Source organism: Trachurus japonicus, chromosome 23 (genome assembly GCF_045865225.1).
Source record: "Trachurus japonicus isolate A0001 chromosome 23, Traja_1.0".
NCBI classification, from domain to species: Eukaryota; Metazoa; Chordata; class Actinopteri; order Carangiformes; family Carangidae; genus Trachurus; species Trachurus japonicus.
The window spans coordinates 16675628-16691466 of record NC_140929.1 but is presented as its reverse complement, the minus strand read 5'-3'; the positions used below and the strand labels follow the sequence as shown (position 1 = coordinate 16691466).

The 15839-nt window shown below is 41.3% G+C and overlaps 1 protein-coding gene across 1 annotated transcript; it reads left to right on the top strand.

Annotated features, from left to right (window-relative positions):
- The first annotated feature begins 868 nt into the window (after positions 1-868).
- Positions 869-12975, top strand: LOC146962765 (uncharacterized). The gene is made up of 6 exons (XM_085768990.1): positions 869-964; positions 3834-3927; positions 5689-6326; positions 11768-12098; positions 12202-12380; positions 12570-12975. The coding sequence occupies exons 2-6, from the start codon at positions 3919-3921 to the stop codon at positions 12808-12810; spliced, it is 1398 nt and encodes a 465-aa protein (XP_085625116.1). The 5' UTR covers positions 869-964; positions 3834-3918; the 3' UTR covers positions 12811-12975.
- The last annotated feature ends 2864 nt before the right edge of the window (positions 12976-15839 follow it).

The window sequence follows — 15839 nt, the reverse complement described above, 5'->3', positions numbered from 1 at the left end:
ACAAATCCCATGCCAATAAAAAAAAAGGTATGTTGACAAAATGATAAGCAATGATAGATATTGTGTGTGTGTGTGTGTGTGTGTGTGTGTGTGTGTGTGTGTCTGTCTGTCTATCTGTATCTGCAGGTTTTCCTGTGGTGCTTTGGTGGCTGGAATTGCGCCTTAATAAGCTCCATGCTGATAATACTGACCGTTCTTAATGTGTTTTTATATGTATTCTGAAATGGACTGCAGCGCACACAGGACAAATTTGCCATTATTTGGGATTATTTGCCATTTATTAATTAAAATGTGTTTGTTGTTATTACATTACTGGATGCGATGCAACTAATAAATGTAAACTGTATGCAACCTGCTCATTAAAATGATTACAAATGGGATTTTTTTTCTGTTTTCTTTTTCCTTCTGCGGCCCTCAGTCCAATGATAGGTTCCTAAATTGGCCCTCAGCTATCAAAACTTTGAGAACCCCTGCTTTAAGAGGAAAAGGAGAGCACAAGGTGACTATCAGTCTTCAACTGAGTAGGTTTGCCGGACACAAATAGTCTTGGTGTGGGGGAGGATAATTAATAATGAAAATTAAACACAACAAACAAAAGCCAACACAGATAAATAACAGCCAAAATAAATAAATAACAGCCAAACGGTTGGATACATTAATTCCACAGCAACTACAAACAAGTAACAAAAATTCCTTGACTTTAAACAGAAACAGAAAGGGTAGCCTACTTAGCTGAAGGAAGGGTGGAATGTGTCCCCACCCTTCCACTGCCTGCCACAACTTCCCCCTCTTGCACCGTGCGTCCTCTGCGTCGGCCTGGTGTGAAAACAGTGCCCTTTTCCTCTGTGCAGCAGCAGTTCCTGTCGCTCCACCGCCGTGCTCAGTGTTCTTGGGTAGACTCACTCTTCCTTGGCCGTGGCGACCATCGGGTTGGACTTGGTCCTTCGTCGCGTTCCTGCCGCAGGTAGGAAGGCAGGCAGACACACACACATCATGTCACCCTGTGACAAGAACAGACCAACTGTCTGTTTATTATTCTATGTTCACATTTGACCTCACACTTTTTAGGGTGAACATAAAATTTACAGTGAAGATTTTGAAGCAGCTATTTTCACATTCCAGTGAATACATGACGTCAAGTGTTATAGACCAACTAGTGTTATAGATCAACTAGTCTCACTCTGGGATCCACATTTTCCCATGGTCATTAAGTCGCGACCCACTTTTATAGAACTCAAACCAAGATTTTTTTTTTAAAGCCTTTAAAAACTCAATTTGCTCTTTATTGAGCATTTCAGAGCAAGTGCATTTCAGAGCACATGAATGAAACTGAGGACCATGACAACTGCATGTACGGAAGTGAATAAAAAAATATCAAACTGCACAAAATGGAGACCAACAAAACGATATATTTGACTTCTAATGCATCTCTGCATTCAGAGCATATTCACAAAAGTGAATAAATACCAAATTGCACAAAATAAAGACCCACAAAACAAAACAAGATTCACTGCATTCAGGCCACATTAATAAGAAACTGATTTATTGCAGAACAAGAAACTGATATCTTTGCATTCAGAGCAAATGGAGCAAATAATAAGAAACTGAGGAGGACCATTACAACTGCATGTGTTCACCTGTCTCGTGTGCCTTTCAAAATAAGTTATTTTTCAAAATAAAAGACATGTCCAACATCAGATGTGCATTAAATATTATTTACTTTTTTGACCAGCTGTCCGCGACCCATCCAGAACGGGTCCGCGACCCACTTTTGGGTCCCGACCCACCAGTTGAGAACCACTGTTATAGACCATGATTGTTATCATTGAAAAGGTAATAATAAAGTATGTTACTGTGATTAAATTGTAGTATTTCTTTTACATATTTACCATAATCTCATGATCAATGTAATGCAACACTTAGTTGACAAGAAACTCCCATTAAAATCCAGCAAAGCAAATCTTCTTTGCTGGATTTTAATGGACCAGATCTGTACAGTAACATGAACACCACCACACAATAATCAATAAATTCAGGAAAAACTTCCAGGACTATATCTATGTTTGCTTTAATTACCCACAAGAAAAATACTGTTGAATGTTACCCTCCTTGAAATGATAATAAAGCATCCAGAGATGAATATCAGAGCTTGTGCTTTCCTGAGGTTTCTTATGATACTGAAAACAATAATTCACCAAAGTGTCGCATTACATTGATCATGAGATTATGGTAAATATGTAAAATAAATACTACAATTTAAGCACAGTAACATACTTTATTATTACCTTTTCAATGATAACAATCATGGTCTGTATAAAAGTTAACGTCATGTATTCACTGGAATATGAAAATAGCTGCTTCAAAATCTTCACTGTAAATTTTATGTGTATTGCGTGTGTTAGAGGGTGTGTTGCTGCAGTTTAGTGAACTTGCTGCGTGTGTTAGAGGGTGTGTTGCTGCAGTTTAGTATGAACTTGCTGCGTGTGTTAGTGGGTGTGTTGCCAACTGAGAGCTACGATAAGAGCAGCACCTACCACAGCTACTAAATTTATATTTTATCTATGTAGACACAGACCTAGCGTGATACGGGGACCTTACAAAAAAGCTGATCTCACCCGGATCTGATCAAATATATTGGAAATATTCATACTTTGAGCCTGAATATAGTTTCCCCAGGGTTAAAAGAATTGGTTTCCTTGCACTGGGGCTTGACTGTACTGTTCAGTGATGCTTTATTTGGGCTATACCATGATCTTACATCTTAAATGACCAGCTTAATAACCGATGTGAACTGAACATTTGCCTGCAAGACAGTTGCAAAATTGTGAGTGTATGTGCATAAAATATTGTCTGGTGTATAAAATGTTAAAGATGGCAAGAAAGAAATGTTTAATCCATGTGATCATTTACGGTATATTCTACAGATACTGGGAATTTTCTGTTTGATATAGGCCTATTGGTGTTTGAAGGCGCCAAACAAAAAACAGTTGTCTAACAATTAAAGTAGCCAGCAAAGTAACTGGCAGATAACTTTGGCAAGGAAAGTGTTTGTGTATAACTGTTCCTTCCTCCTTGACGCCCCTCGAGACTTAATGTGTTAAGTCGAGCATGCTATGCCATTTCCTGCCTCTCTAACCTCCATCTTGTCACCACTGTATACTATGTTTTGGTATATTACACACGTTTCTGTCACGTAAGTCAGGTGGAGGAGAGGGAGGAGAGCTGCCCATAATAATAATAATAATAATAATAATAATAATAATAATAATAATAATAATAATAATAATAATAATAATGTTTAATGTAGTTTTTTCTCTCTGTGACACACACACACACACACACACACACACACACCATACCTGCAAACTGAGTAGAGGTGGAATAGGTGACAAATTAACCCCCCCCCCCCCAGAAAAAAAAAGGGATTTTAACATGTAAATTAAGCATTCTGGTTTACTCTGAGAAGAAAATAAAGGGGAAAACAACATTTGCTTCAGATAAGAGGGGGAAAAAAGCAGATATGTGGTTCCTATCATTGTATGGCTGGAGTGTATGAAACTGGTCTAGTGGAGCTGTGGCTTTTGGCCTGGACCAGCCCTGTTTCCTCTGCTTCACCATGAGTCTATTTCAGGCCACATTTTACTGTTCCACCACTATTCTCATCTCTATCTTGATGTAGGCCACTTCTGCCCAATTCACATGTAGCCTACTGTCAGATATGAATATAAGAACAGAACAGACTTTCAGCCTTCTATGACTCTACTACAGCACATTTCAGTACCTGACTTGTATCATACAAGTCAGGTCCTGAAATGTGTGTTTCTCTTCTATAGGTGGTTTGCAGGTGACGTCACGCGGAGCGTCACAACTGCAGATGGAGGACAGGAAGTGTTTTGCCGGCAGGAAAAGAATAGGAAAATGCCTAAGGTCTGTGCTGTCTATGGCTGTTCAAACCGGTCAAACCGGTCAAACCGGGAAAATCAAAAAAGTTACTTTAGAGTTACTAAGGTAGTAACACACAGGACTCAAAATTTCAACAACTGACCAAAAAACGGTGGGTGGGAGGGACGAAAGTGACCATAGTAAACAAATGGTGTCCTAGCCTGCCCTACAGTAAAAATGGCACAGGAGTAAAGCAATATATTAACTCATTGAGTGCCAGCCCTTTTATAAAATGGTCAGTACCATGTGCCAGCGTTTTGGGGCATTTTGAGTAATATTTCAAGCCCCAGAGAACATTTTGTACTATGACTCTGAAAACACCAAATAGCTCAAAGGAAAGAGGAGACTCTCTATTTAATTATGGAAAAAAACATTTGTTTGTGTAGCTACCTTGTTCTTGAACACGTGTCTGTGCGTGTGTGTCCTGTGGTTTATGGGTTTACTATTATTATTACCATATGTATTTATTATTATGATTTATTTTAATTTTTTCAAACTTCAATTCCCCAAGCAGGCTGTTCTCACCAACACTTGCCTCATTTGCAAAAAAAAAAAATACAAACAGCAAGGACAGTAATGTATGTTTTTACCTGTGTTGCAGTGGTTTACAGTTACAGTTCTTCTTCTATTTTAATATTATGTTTAGCCTATTATAAATAAATCTGTTCCACTTGGAGTCAAACGTCAGTTCCTTTATATGGTTTTATTAGATTAGAAAAGGGTATTTAGATGTCATGAACACCTATGGTGACATATAAGTGAAATGTATAGTTTGGTATCTGAGAAATTTCAAATGTTATAGATGGTGCCAAATGTGCCCAAAATGTGCCAAAATGGCACATTTGAAAATTCTGCCTGACTACTCTGTACTAAAACCACTGTAATTTTGCTCTGCTTCACTTTATTAGCATACTGTAGAACAGGAAATGTTCAGATGTTTTACGAGGGTTTGCTACATATTTTGAGCTGCAACTGCATCATTCCAAGGGGCTACTCATTCTAAAATTGTATTTTTTCTTTAGGCGGAAATTAAATCTGTGATTTATGCTGTGTGCCAACCTCATTTACTCTGACCCAGTAACATATTTAATGAGACTTACACATATGAACAAATCTCACAAGTGTTCCCTTATGATACCAGGATTATTCAAATAGACCTTGTGATTGCAGAGATATACTCTAATCATTATGGGCATGTCATTTTTGAGCAGAATTCCAAAATAGAGGCTAGTTCTTAAGCCCAGCTCCTGCTACAGGTCAGACTTGATGCTACTGTAGCTTGGTAACAGAAAGTGAGAAAGTGACAAAGCTGGTCAGCAACAGTGAAAATACCTGAGCAGGTGGGCTGTGCCTTTGTGTATCAATGTTTGCTGTAGATTGAGTTTCATTCATTGCCGCCAGGAATTCATCAGTGCTTTGTTTGAGACTGTTTGATTTTCAGTTACATGATACATCTTAGATGGCCTTTACTATTGAAGTCACTGAAGTGACTTTTGCCATGGTGTGGCCAAATATTGTTGGTTACCTGGTTGGTTCATCACTTCTTGTTGTGGTTGATATTTTTCAATGTAGTCAAATGCCACGAAATTTGATACAGACATTAATGTCAGCCGATTAACTACATGGACTAGCCTATCCTGGCTGCTCATCTAGTGCCAACATCCAAATGAGTTGGCTTACGTTGCAGTAGCTTTCATTGTGTTTCATACTGAATTTCTCTAACTGTGGTTTCTAATTTTTCCACAGGTTGTGAATCTCAAATGTGGCTGGATGGACAAGGCAAAACTATTCAAACGGGTGTTCCTGTTCCTCTGCGCAGTCTCTTTTGTCATCTTTCTTGCCATCCCTATTATCTTAAACATCACTGTGTGGACACTCAAGACGTCAGTCCCAGTCCCAACCCCACATGGGCCTCCAAAAAATTGCCCCTTCCACGTCTCTGAGGAGACCATCACCCCCCTCAACAACACCAAGCACTTCCTGGTGTCGGCCTACATGGACCAGAGAGTGAATGGTTTTGATATACGCATCATTAGCATGTTTAGGAAGGACTCCAACCAGCCCCTGCACTGTTTTTTCTGCTGTGCAGGCTACACATCGAGAACACCAACTCCAGCAACTGTTTCACAAAACTTGCACAACTTTGATTATCCGTTTGTTGCTACAGACGTCATGTGTCGGATTCCACAAAACTGTAATGCCACACATGTTACCCTTCATACTCAGCCAGAGAGAACGGCTGAATCCGACCAGCTCTGGCTCCCAATAAGAAACAAAAAGAAGGAGGAGGAGAAGATGGAGTATAACTTTACAGTCTGCATCTCCACCTTGTTTGGAAACTACAACAATGTGTTACAGTTTGCACAAACCCTGGAAATGTACAGGTCAGTCTTATACACCTTTCCCACTGGCCAAAAAAACAGTTTAAACCTGCTAACAATCGGCTTTTGGTGGCCTTCAATTGGCTCGGCTCCGATCGGCTTGCAGTGGGAACGCCAGACCCGGGTCAACCCGCTAATTTAAGCGAAGGCGTTGAGTGTTACGTGACGACACGTCATCGTGCTGGTCGTGTCTCATATCACGTACCAAAACAAAGCTCTTCTCTCATTCGAGACTGGGATCAAAAGATCAAAGAACACTGATATATACCAGGGGTGGAAGGTAACGAGTTACATTTACTCAAGTTACTGTAATTAAGTAGCTTTTTTGTGTACTTGTACTTTTTTGAGTAATTTTTAAAATCAGTACTTTAACTTTTACTTGAGTACATATTGTTGGAAGAAATTTACTTAGTTACATTTTAAATAGCTTCCGTTACAAAGTAAAAAATATATATCAACTTGCACTGCGTCTGTGTGGGTTGTCAAAAGTAGCTACGCCGCTGCCGCCTCTCTCTCTCTCCCTTCACAGAAGCACACAGCAGCAGCAGGTACTGTAGGCTACACACCTCTCTCCCTGTTACGTGAGTTAGTGCATAACAGGGCTAGTCGCTATGTTGTCGTCTTAATATTAGCCATTAGCCGCAGCTAGCGGTTAAAAGCTGATTTTAATGATTAAAGACAACGCTATCAGGCATGTCCATCTACTAGGCTACGTTTACAGTGACCAAACGTCCTCTTTTGCCCGGATGTCCACTTCTCACGTCCTGTCCGGGGCGTCCGGGCTTTTTTTTTTTTTAATGAACTCATGAACATGTCCGGCTGTGTTCGGTAACGGGACCGCTGACCCTGCCAGATTAAATGACTAGACACACCGGGGCTGAAGGCCGGACCGGTGTCGTGCCAAGGTGCTTATCCCCGATAGGAAGTGTTTCCCCTGCCGCGGGAGCGCGCATGCATGCAGCGAAGGTGAAACTAAGATACTGCGCTGGATTTCATCTAAATAAAAGGAAACTACGTACATTTGAGTTGGTTGATTCATCGTTTTAGTGTTCTAGTTTTATCAGCGAGGTTTTGCAAAGTGGCTTGGCTGTCAAAATAAATGATTTAATCTGTAGGATAGCTACGTGTTAATCAACGCACTATTCACTACGCTGAATTGAGATAAAACCGAGGCAATATAGGCTACTATAACGTGACATATAATGCGCTATGATGCACAATTTGTTAAATAAAATAAACTCCCCTTTTCAAAATCAAGATCGCTGTAATTATTTGCTGGCCTCAATTGGATTTGTTTCCTCTTTTCCATTCAAAGATACAGGGTTCTGACCATCAAATCATTTATTCTGTGTAGGCTATTACTCAGACCATTTTAATGAGCAAGTTTCCTCAATTCAGTGTAGTGAATAGGCCTAATGTGTTGAATAACAGATACAGATTTACTTAAAATGGTCTGAGTAATACAGAGAATAAATGATTTGGTGGTCAGACTTCACTAGTCCAACACAGGGGGGGGATACGTTTCACAGCAGGCAGAAAAGACAGTCTGATATAATTTGTTTCCCCCTGTAACTTTGGCTGTGAAAGAGGAAACTGGTTCATATTCACCAAGGTTACTTATTATGGTAATACAGAGAATAAATGACTTGGTGGTCAGACTTTGGCCGTGTTGGACTGCTGTAGTCTGACCACCAAATCATTTATTCTCTGTATTACTCAGACCATAATAAGTAACCTTGGTGAGTATGAGAATTTTTCCTCTTTCACAGCCAAAGTTACAGGGGGAAACAAATTATATCAGATGTCTTTTCTGCCTGCCATGAAAAGTATCCCCCCCCTGTGTTGGACTGCTGTAGTCTGACCACCAAATCATTTATTCTGTGTATTACTCAGACCATAATAAGTAACCTGGGTGAATATGAACCAGTTTCCTCTTTCACAGCCAAAGTTACAGGGGGAAACAAATTATATCAGACTGTCTTTTCTGCCTGCTGTGAAACGTATCCCCCCCCTGTGTTGGACTAGTGAAGTCTGACCACCAAATCATTTATTCTCTGTATTACTCAGACCATTTTAAGTAAATCTGTATCTGTTATTCAACACATTAGGCCTATTCACTACACTGAATTGAGGAAACTTGCTCATTAAAATGGTCTGAGTAATAGCCTACACAGAATAAATGATTTGATGGTCAGAACCCTGTATCTTTGAATGGAAAAGAGGAAACAAATCCAATTGAGGCCAGCAAATAATTACAGCGATCTTGATTTTGAAAAGGGGAGTTTATTTTATTTAACAAATTGTGCATCATAGCGCATTATATGTCACGTTATAGTAGCCTATATTGCCTCGGTTTTATAGGCTACGTTCTCAATTCAGCGTAGTGAATAGTGCGTTGACACACGTATCCTACAGATTAAATCATTTATTTTGATAGCCGAGCCACTTTGCAAAACCTTGCTGATAAAACTAGAACACTAAAACGATGAATCAAACAACTCAAATGTACGTAGTTTCCTTTTATTTAGATGAAATCCAGCGCAGTATCTTAGTTTCACCTTCGCTGCATGCATGCGCGCTCCCGCGGCAGGGGAAACAATTCCTATCGGGGATAAGCACCACCGGCGCGACCCGACTTCATTCTCGGTCCTAGTCCTACCGGCCGCCAGCAGTTACAGTAAAGAGGCAAGTGTGTGTGTGTGTGTGTGTGTGTGTGTGTGTGTGTGTGTGTGTGTGTGTCTTTGTGAGAGAGAGAGAGAGAGAGAGAGAGAGAGAGAGAGAGAGAGAGAGAGAGAACCTACAGTAAAATACCCCCCCCTCCTCCTTCTTGAGAGCAGACAGGAAAGACAGTAAAAAAAAAAAAAGCAGGTGTGTGAGTGAAAGAGGGAGAGAGAGATTTTTCTTTTCTTTTTTATCCCTATGATATTGAAAATGGTATTGAGTATCGAATATTTTCCTTAATGTCGATATTGAGTTGAAAATTTTAGTATCATGATCATGATCGTGACAACCTTATTGCCAGTAACTGTCCATCTGATTGGCTCTGGACAACTGCAGTGTCAGAAGGTCAGAATCAAGTTGGTGCCACAGGAGCTAAAAGATGATGGAGACCAGTGTATCGATGGAGAAGGGACAAATTTGGAACATGGCCCTTATAGCCCCCCCCCCCAAAAAAAGTAACTAAGTAACTTTTACTCTGAGTAAATTTTAAATGAACTACTTTTTACTTTTACTTGAGTAGATTTTTACACCAGTACTTTTACTTTTACTTGAGTAAAATTTCATCAAGGTAACAGTACTTTTACTTGAGTAGATTTTTTTGGTACTCTTTCCACCCCTGATATATACATACATCCACACACACACACACACACACTCACAAGCATGCACACCCACACACTAGCTGTCATTAGTGAGACGTTGTAGAGACATGGCCAGGCACCAACACCTGAGGGGAGAGGAGAACCGCCTTTAGGGGGCCGACCACAATGAGAGGGCTCCGCCTCCCGGCCCACGATTAGGGAGCGCTGCCACAGAGGCAACCCCGACCCAGGCAGACAGGAGGCCCCCCCCCCCTTCCACACCAAGGTACGAAGCCCTCTGGCCACCTGGGCCAGAGCCATCCACAGCACCCCCATCGGTTGACCAAAAACAACTCCCAAGGTGGCAGGCCCCCAGGAGGAAACACTGGAGAGAAAAACTAATGGACTAAAGGCCCCCACATACTCGGGCATACTTGACCCCGCAGACGTCCGCGCGCACTTGAGGCAGACTCAATGTGGACCCAAAGCAGACGTCCGTCGGACCCATTCACGCAAAGCTCAATTTTTACGACCGCACGGACTCTGCGGACGCGTACTTGGCGTCACACAACAGACTTCTTGGCGGGAAATCTTCTCATCGACCTGTTTAAATGTGACACCGTACGCTCGACTATGAAACCTCAAACGTCCGCGCACATTACGCCCGACTCTGTGGGGGCCTTAAGACTATTAAGACAGTAAAAGCTAAAGACTAAAAAAAAAGAAAAAAAAAGATAAAAGGTATAAAAATCATAGAAAATAAAATAAGTGAAATAAAATAAAATGAATATATAAAATCAAAATTTAATACAAAGCCTGATTAAAAGGAATAAAGAAATAAAAGAAATCAATTAAAAGCCTGATTAAAAAGATGGGTCTTAAGCCTCTTTTTAAAAACACCAACAGTCTGCTCTGTCTCTGTTCCACAATCAGGGGCCATAATAACTGAATGCCGCCTCCCCATGCGTTTTGGATCTAACTTTTGGAAAGGCTGAGAGGCCAGCACCGGAGGACCTCAGGGTCCGCGAGGGTTGATATGGTAAAAGTTAGTCAGATAAATAAAAGGGCCCAAGACTATTAAGACATCTAAAAACTTAAAGCTTCAAGTCCAAACATATGAAACAGTGGGGACATTGAATTTCTACAATATGAGCTCAATATTTTAACTTGTCGAAAATTTTGACATCTTAATGGTTCATTCTGACAGTGGACACAGCCAACACTAAACATTAGCATGCTCACATCATCATTGGTGTTGGCATTTTGCAGAAAGGACCTTGTGTCTCAGAGGACTGCTAGCATGGCTGTGTGGACTCTAGCTAAGGGTTACGGCTCTCCATTCCGACACACTCCCACTCCGAAACACCGCTCTTCCGACACCCCCCCCCCCCCCCCCCCCCCCCCCCCCGTCCAAGGTGCTGAACTGCGTGACGTTGTTTAGCCTGCGGCTTGTCTGTGAAACATGCGCTGCTCAGAGACTGGGCAGATCTGTCCCACTTGCTTTCTCCCCGACTCCGTTGTTGGAGATCTCCCACACAGTAAAAGAAATACACTTGTTGTCTCCGGTTCCTTTCTGATTACGTCCGTCTGTCCGTTCGGAGTGGAGGGGGGGGTTTCCCTAGTAGCCTTTTCGGAATAGCGGGGTCTTTAGAAAAAATAGAAAACCCCACTATTACGATGAATGGAAGTCTATTTTCGGAAAGGCGGTGTTAATTAAGGTGGCTGTAACTAATGCTTTGATAAATTTACAGAGATTATCATCTGAAGTTAACCCTTAGGAGCTTCATCTCGATTGTCTGCTCGTTGTTATGGTTCTTCTGACAGCTTTCACAGCTCAGTTTCCAGATGCTTCAGACAGCTGTTCTCAGTGGGAAAAAAACTTAAAACCAAATAGTCTACATGCTATTTTCCAAACATCTGGCATTTTAAAAAGTACTAAGGCATTTAGCCATGTCTTACTTGGGAGTATTGGACTTCCCAGGTGGTGAATGCAATAATGTCAATGCTATGAGCACCAACGCTTTATCTTCTCTGGAGAAATATAAATATCTTAGAAATGAAACCAAACCTTTACACTGGAACTCAACAATCAAAACTATTTTGCTTTGAGATCTTAAAAGCCTTTACCTCACATTACTCCAGGTTGCTGGGTGTGGACAGAGTGGTGATCTATAACACCAGCTGTGCCAAAGATCTCGACCGCCTCCTGCAGAGCTACAGCCAGGAGGGCTTCGTGGAGATGGTTCCCTGGCCCATCGACAAGCATATGAATCCATCTCGTGGCTGGCTCTTCTCAGAGGACCAAGGGGACATCCACTACTTTGGCCAGTTAGCCACTCTTAATGAGTGCATTTACAGATCAATGGACCGGTCACGCTACGTCCTGTTGAATGACATTGATGAGATTATAATGCCATACCAGCACAACAACCTGACGTCTCTGATGAACATGCTCCAACAGCAGCAACCAAATGTGCGCTATTGTGGATATACAACAAATAGTAGTAATATTCAGACTTAAAGATCATATAATGTAATTTATATTGTCTTACCTCTTTCAATGCCACATTCTGTAGGCGGCGGTGTTCTTCATGGAAAACCATATATTCCCCAATATAAACTTTGAGCCAAGTGGGAATAAGTTTCACCTGCCCCAGTGGAACGGGGTGCCAGGAAATAATATTTTGGAGCGCATCTACAAGCAGGAGCCGGACAAAAACCAGTATCACCAGCACAAGATGATAGTTCAGCCAAGGTATGGTGACTTACTCAGACTGGAATTTACTCTCACTCAGAACCCACAACAATATAGTATCTGTTTACCAGAGTCCACACAGATTTCAAATAGACAGTGAGGTTGCAAGGATGGTTACAATACAATATACAATAAAACTCCTAAACTGAAGATTTGTTTTTTACTCTTTTATGTCCATGTACGTCCCAGGTTGGTGGAGCAGACCTCCGTACATGAGGTACTCAAGAATTTTGGACAACAGTTCATGATTCCTCCTGATGTTTGTCGGAACATGCACTTCCGCGTGCCTCTGCAGGAAGGGTTAACCCGGGAGAAACTCAAGAAGGACACACGGCTGTGGGACTTCCATAAAGAACTCATCCCCAGTGTGGACAGGGTGCTGGAGAGAGCGGGACTGCTGGGCTCAGAGGGGCAGAGCAGACGAACATGAAACTGACTCACAATGCTAGAGCTAGCTCACAGTGAAGATGCAGTCGGTCTTTTGCTAGTAAGATGTTGTTGTCTCAGGTTAGTGTGTTAATGCTGATATGTGCTAATTAGCTCTTAACATTAAGCACAAGTGACAACGTTTTTTTTTTTGTGGAGGCCACTTTAAATCAACAGATTACATGACAGTTAAGGGATAACAAAACATGATAATAATAGTAATAATGATAAATTATCCAACAAATGGACATTTTGAAATTCCCATGCCACCAGCATGGCATAAAAAATCTCTTGTGCAATATAGCAATAAGAAAGGGACTGTGTGGTGGTCCCACATAGTGACCACCATTAAGTAATTTATTTTTCTTTTGTTTTAAATTATGACACACACAGTAGTTTCTTTTCAAATATCATGTTTATTGACAGTTAGTTGATTGATTTGAGTGCACGCACTTTGGTTAGCAGACTGTTAATTAAACATTTTCTTTGTTTGAGTTAACTCACCATGTGTGTCTTTTTGTTAGCAGCTCTCCCAAGGAGCGTGCCTATGTTCTCACAGCCCTATGTTTCCACAGCCCTATGTTCCCTCAGCTCTATGTTCCCACAGCCCTATGTTCCCTCAGCTCTATGTTCCCACAGCCCTATGTTCCCTCAGCTCTATGTTCCCACTGCCCTATGTTCCCTCAGCCCTATGTTCCCTCAGCCTTAGGTTCCCTCATTTCTAAGGTTTTTTTTTTTCTTTCCAAAATTAGGCCCTATGTTCCCACATTTCCTTTATGATCAATTTGCATCAGATTGTATCCCCATTTCTCCCAAGTTGGTAGTCAATTACACCCAGCCTATTATCCAGTAGCAGTTGACTACATCTGGGAACATAGGGCCCTGGGAACATAGGGCTGACCCCTTCCAACAACTCACCTCCATGAGTTAGTGCAAGACAACAAACTTCTACAGTAGTACAAATAGTGTTGGTAGTAGTAAACGAAGCAAGAAAGTTTGTACAGTAAGTACACCAGAAATCCCGGACATTATTAGTGGGGTAATTTAAGATAGCCACTTGGTAACGTTACCATTTGGTTAATAGCGGTAACTCGACCACTGTTTGAGCAAGAGAAAACAAGCTTCTGGGGGGGGGGGGCGTTTGGCTCGAGGTCATGATGCAAAGGACCCTAGGTAGAAATTACCCTGAATCATCCCTTTAAATGCGGTATAAAAATAAAAATGACTTGACTCAGAGTTTCATTTTGAGAAAATTCTTAGAAATAAGAAAAATCTTAGAAATGAGGCAACATAGGGCTGAGGGAACATAGGACTGTGGGAACACAGGGCCTAATTTTCAAAATTTTCAGTGAAAAAAAAATTCTTAGAAATGAGGGAACATAAGGCTGTGGGATCATTGGGCTGTGAGAACATAGGGCTGACCCCCTCTCCCCAGCCCAGGAAAGAAGGCGGCGCTGTCCAAGATGGCCTCTTATAGAAGCAGGGGAGGAAATGGAGGAGGCCACCTTGGAGGTGCCAGCAGGGAGGCTGTCTTTTTTGTTGGAGATCACGTTTCCACTACATGGTACCGACTCGACTCGACTCGGCTCTGGTACCAGGTACTATTCTAGAGAGCGTTTCCATTACAGGATAGTACCGCCTTTAGAGTAGCGACGGGCGGCGCTTAACAAAATAAAATGAAACTAAGCAGGGTTTTCCCCGTGGTTATGCCACATTTTTACCTTAATTAAAAAGCTCCAGAGTAATTGTGATAGTTAACTACTGTACATGACTTGTGACTTGTTACGAGTGAGAGCGGAGGCTCTCTGCCTTCACCTGGCGTCTCACGGCTGAAAACCAACCTTGCAACATCCGTTACCTGGCCGCAGCCCCGGTGTCCCAGCTCTCCTCTCTGCTGCACCGCGACACAAACGAGCTCCGTAACTGTAAGCCTTTGGTTTTGACAGTTACACACATCGTAACATCCTATGTGTTATATAAAGTTATCCACCGCTCCGTATTGATTTTTCGCCGGCTTCGTTGTCAACAAACCCACACGGAAAAGCGACCAGACTTGCATAGTTTGTTCATTTTAAAATATTTATTTATTGAAATGTGGTGATGCTGATGACCCGCGGCCACTGGTGACGACTCTCTGACCACTCTCTGACCAATCAGCGGTCCGCAATGTTTACATGTCACATTTTAGTACCGCTTCACCCATTTTGGAACCGCGGCCGAGCAGGTACTAAAAAAATAGTACCGGCCCCGGGTACCAGATTCCAGGTACTTTTACGTAATGGAAACGCAAAAAGGCCGAGTCGAGTCGAGTCGAGTCGAGCCGGTACCATGTAGTGGAAACGCGGCTTGATTTAAGTTTATCATTTGAGTGTTTATATGAGTTGGAATAAGTTTATATTTGCAGTCTTTGTTCATGTTATGTTTTGTTTGTGTTAGAGAATTAATTGTTTATGTCTGCCCCCTCCCTATTATGTGTTGGCTAGCCAGTGTCTTTATAAACCCTATTGTTTCATTTGTTAGGTCAGTTATGTTGAGTTAAGTTGTTTAAGTTGACCTCAGTTTAAGTTATTAGGGCCCTCATTTAGAGTTGTTATTTTTCCTAATTTCTGTTTGTATTATTATACTTTTTGATATTGTTCTTTTGACTTGAGTTGGAAAATAAATTATCATCTTTTTCTACATTTACACCTTGTGTTCTTGAGCCGTTACTGTTTGGTCCCTGACAGACTGTTAATGCACTGGTGCTGATTACACTGGTCGTACTGGTTAATGCTACAGTTTTATATAATACATGCATTAGCCTACAGTGTTTGACAGATTTTTTTGGAATAAAAAAATATACTGTATATATTTTAATCAATGAAGATCACTGATTGTCATCTATTAATTTGGACTGTGGCCTTCTCAGGTGAAATCTGTTGTCACAGCTACTGTACTGTAATTAAACTGATTCAGGTTAGTGATAGGCACTGTATAATTGATCTATTGTTTGTCTTTTTAAACTAATATGTAGAAAAAGCTCCTTCTTTAATA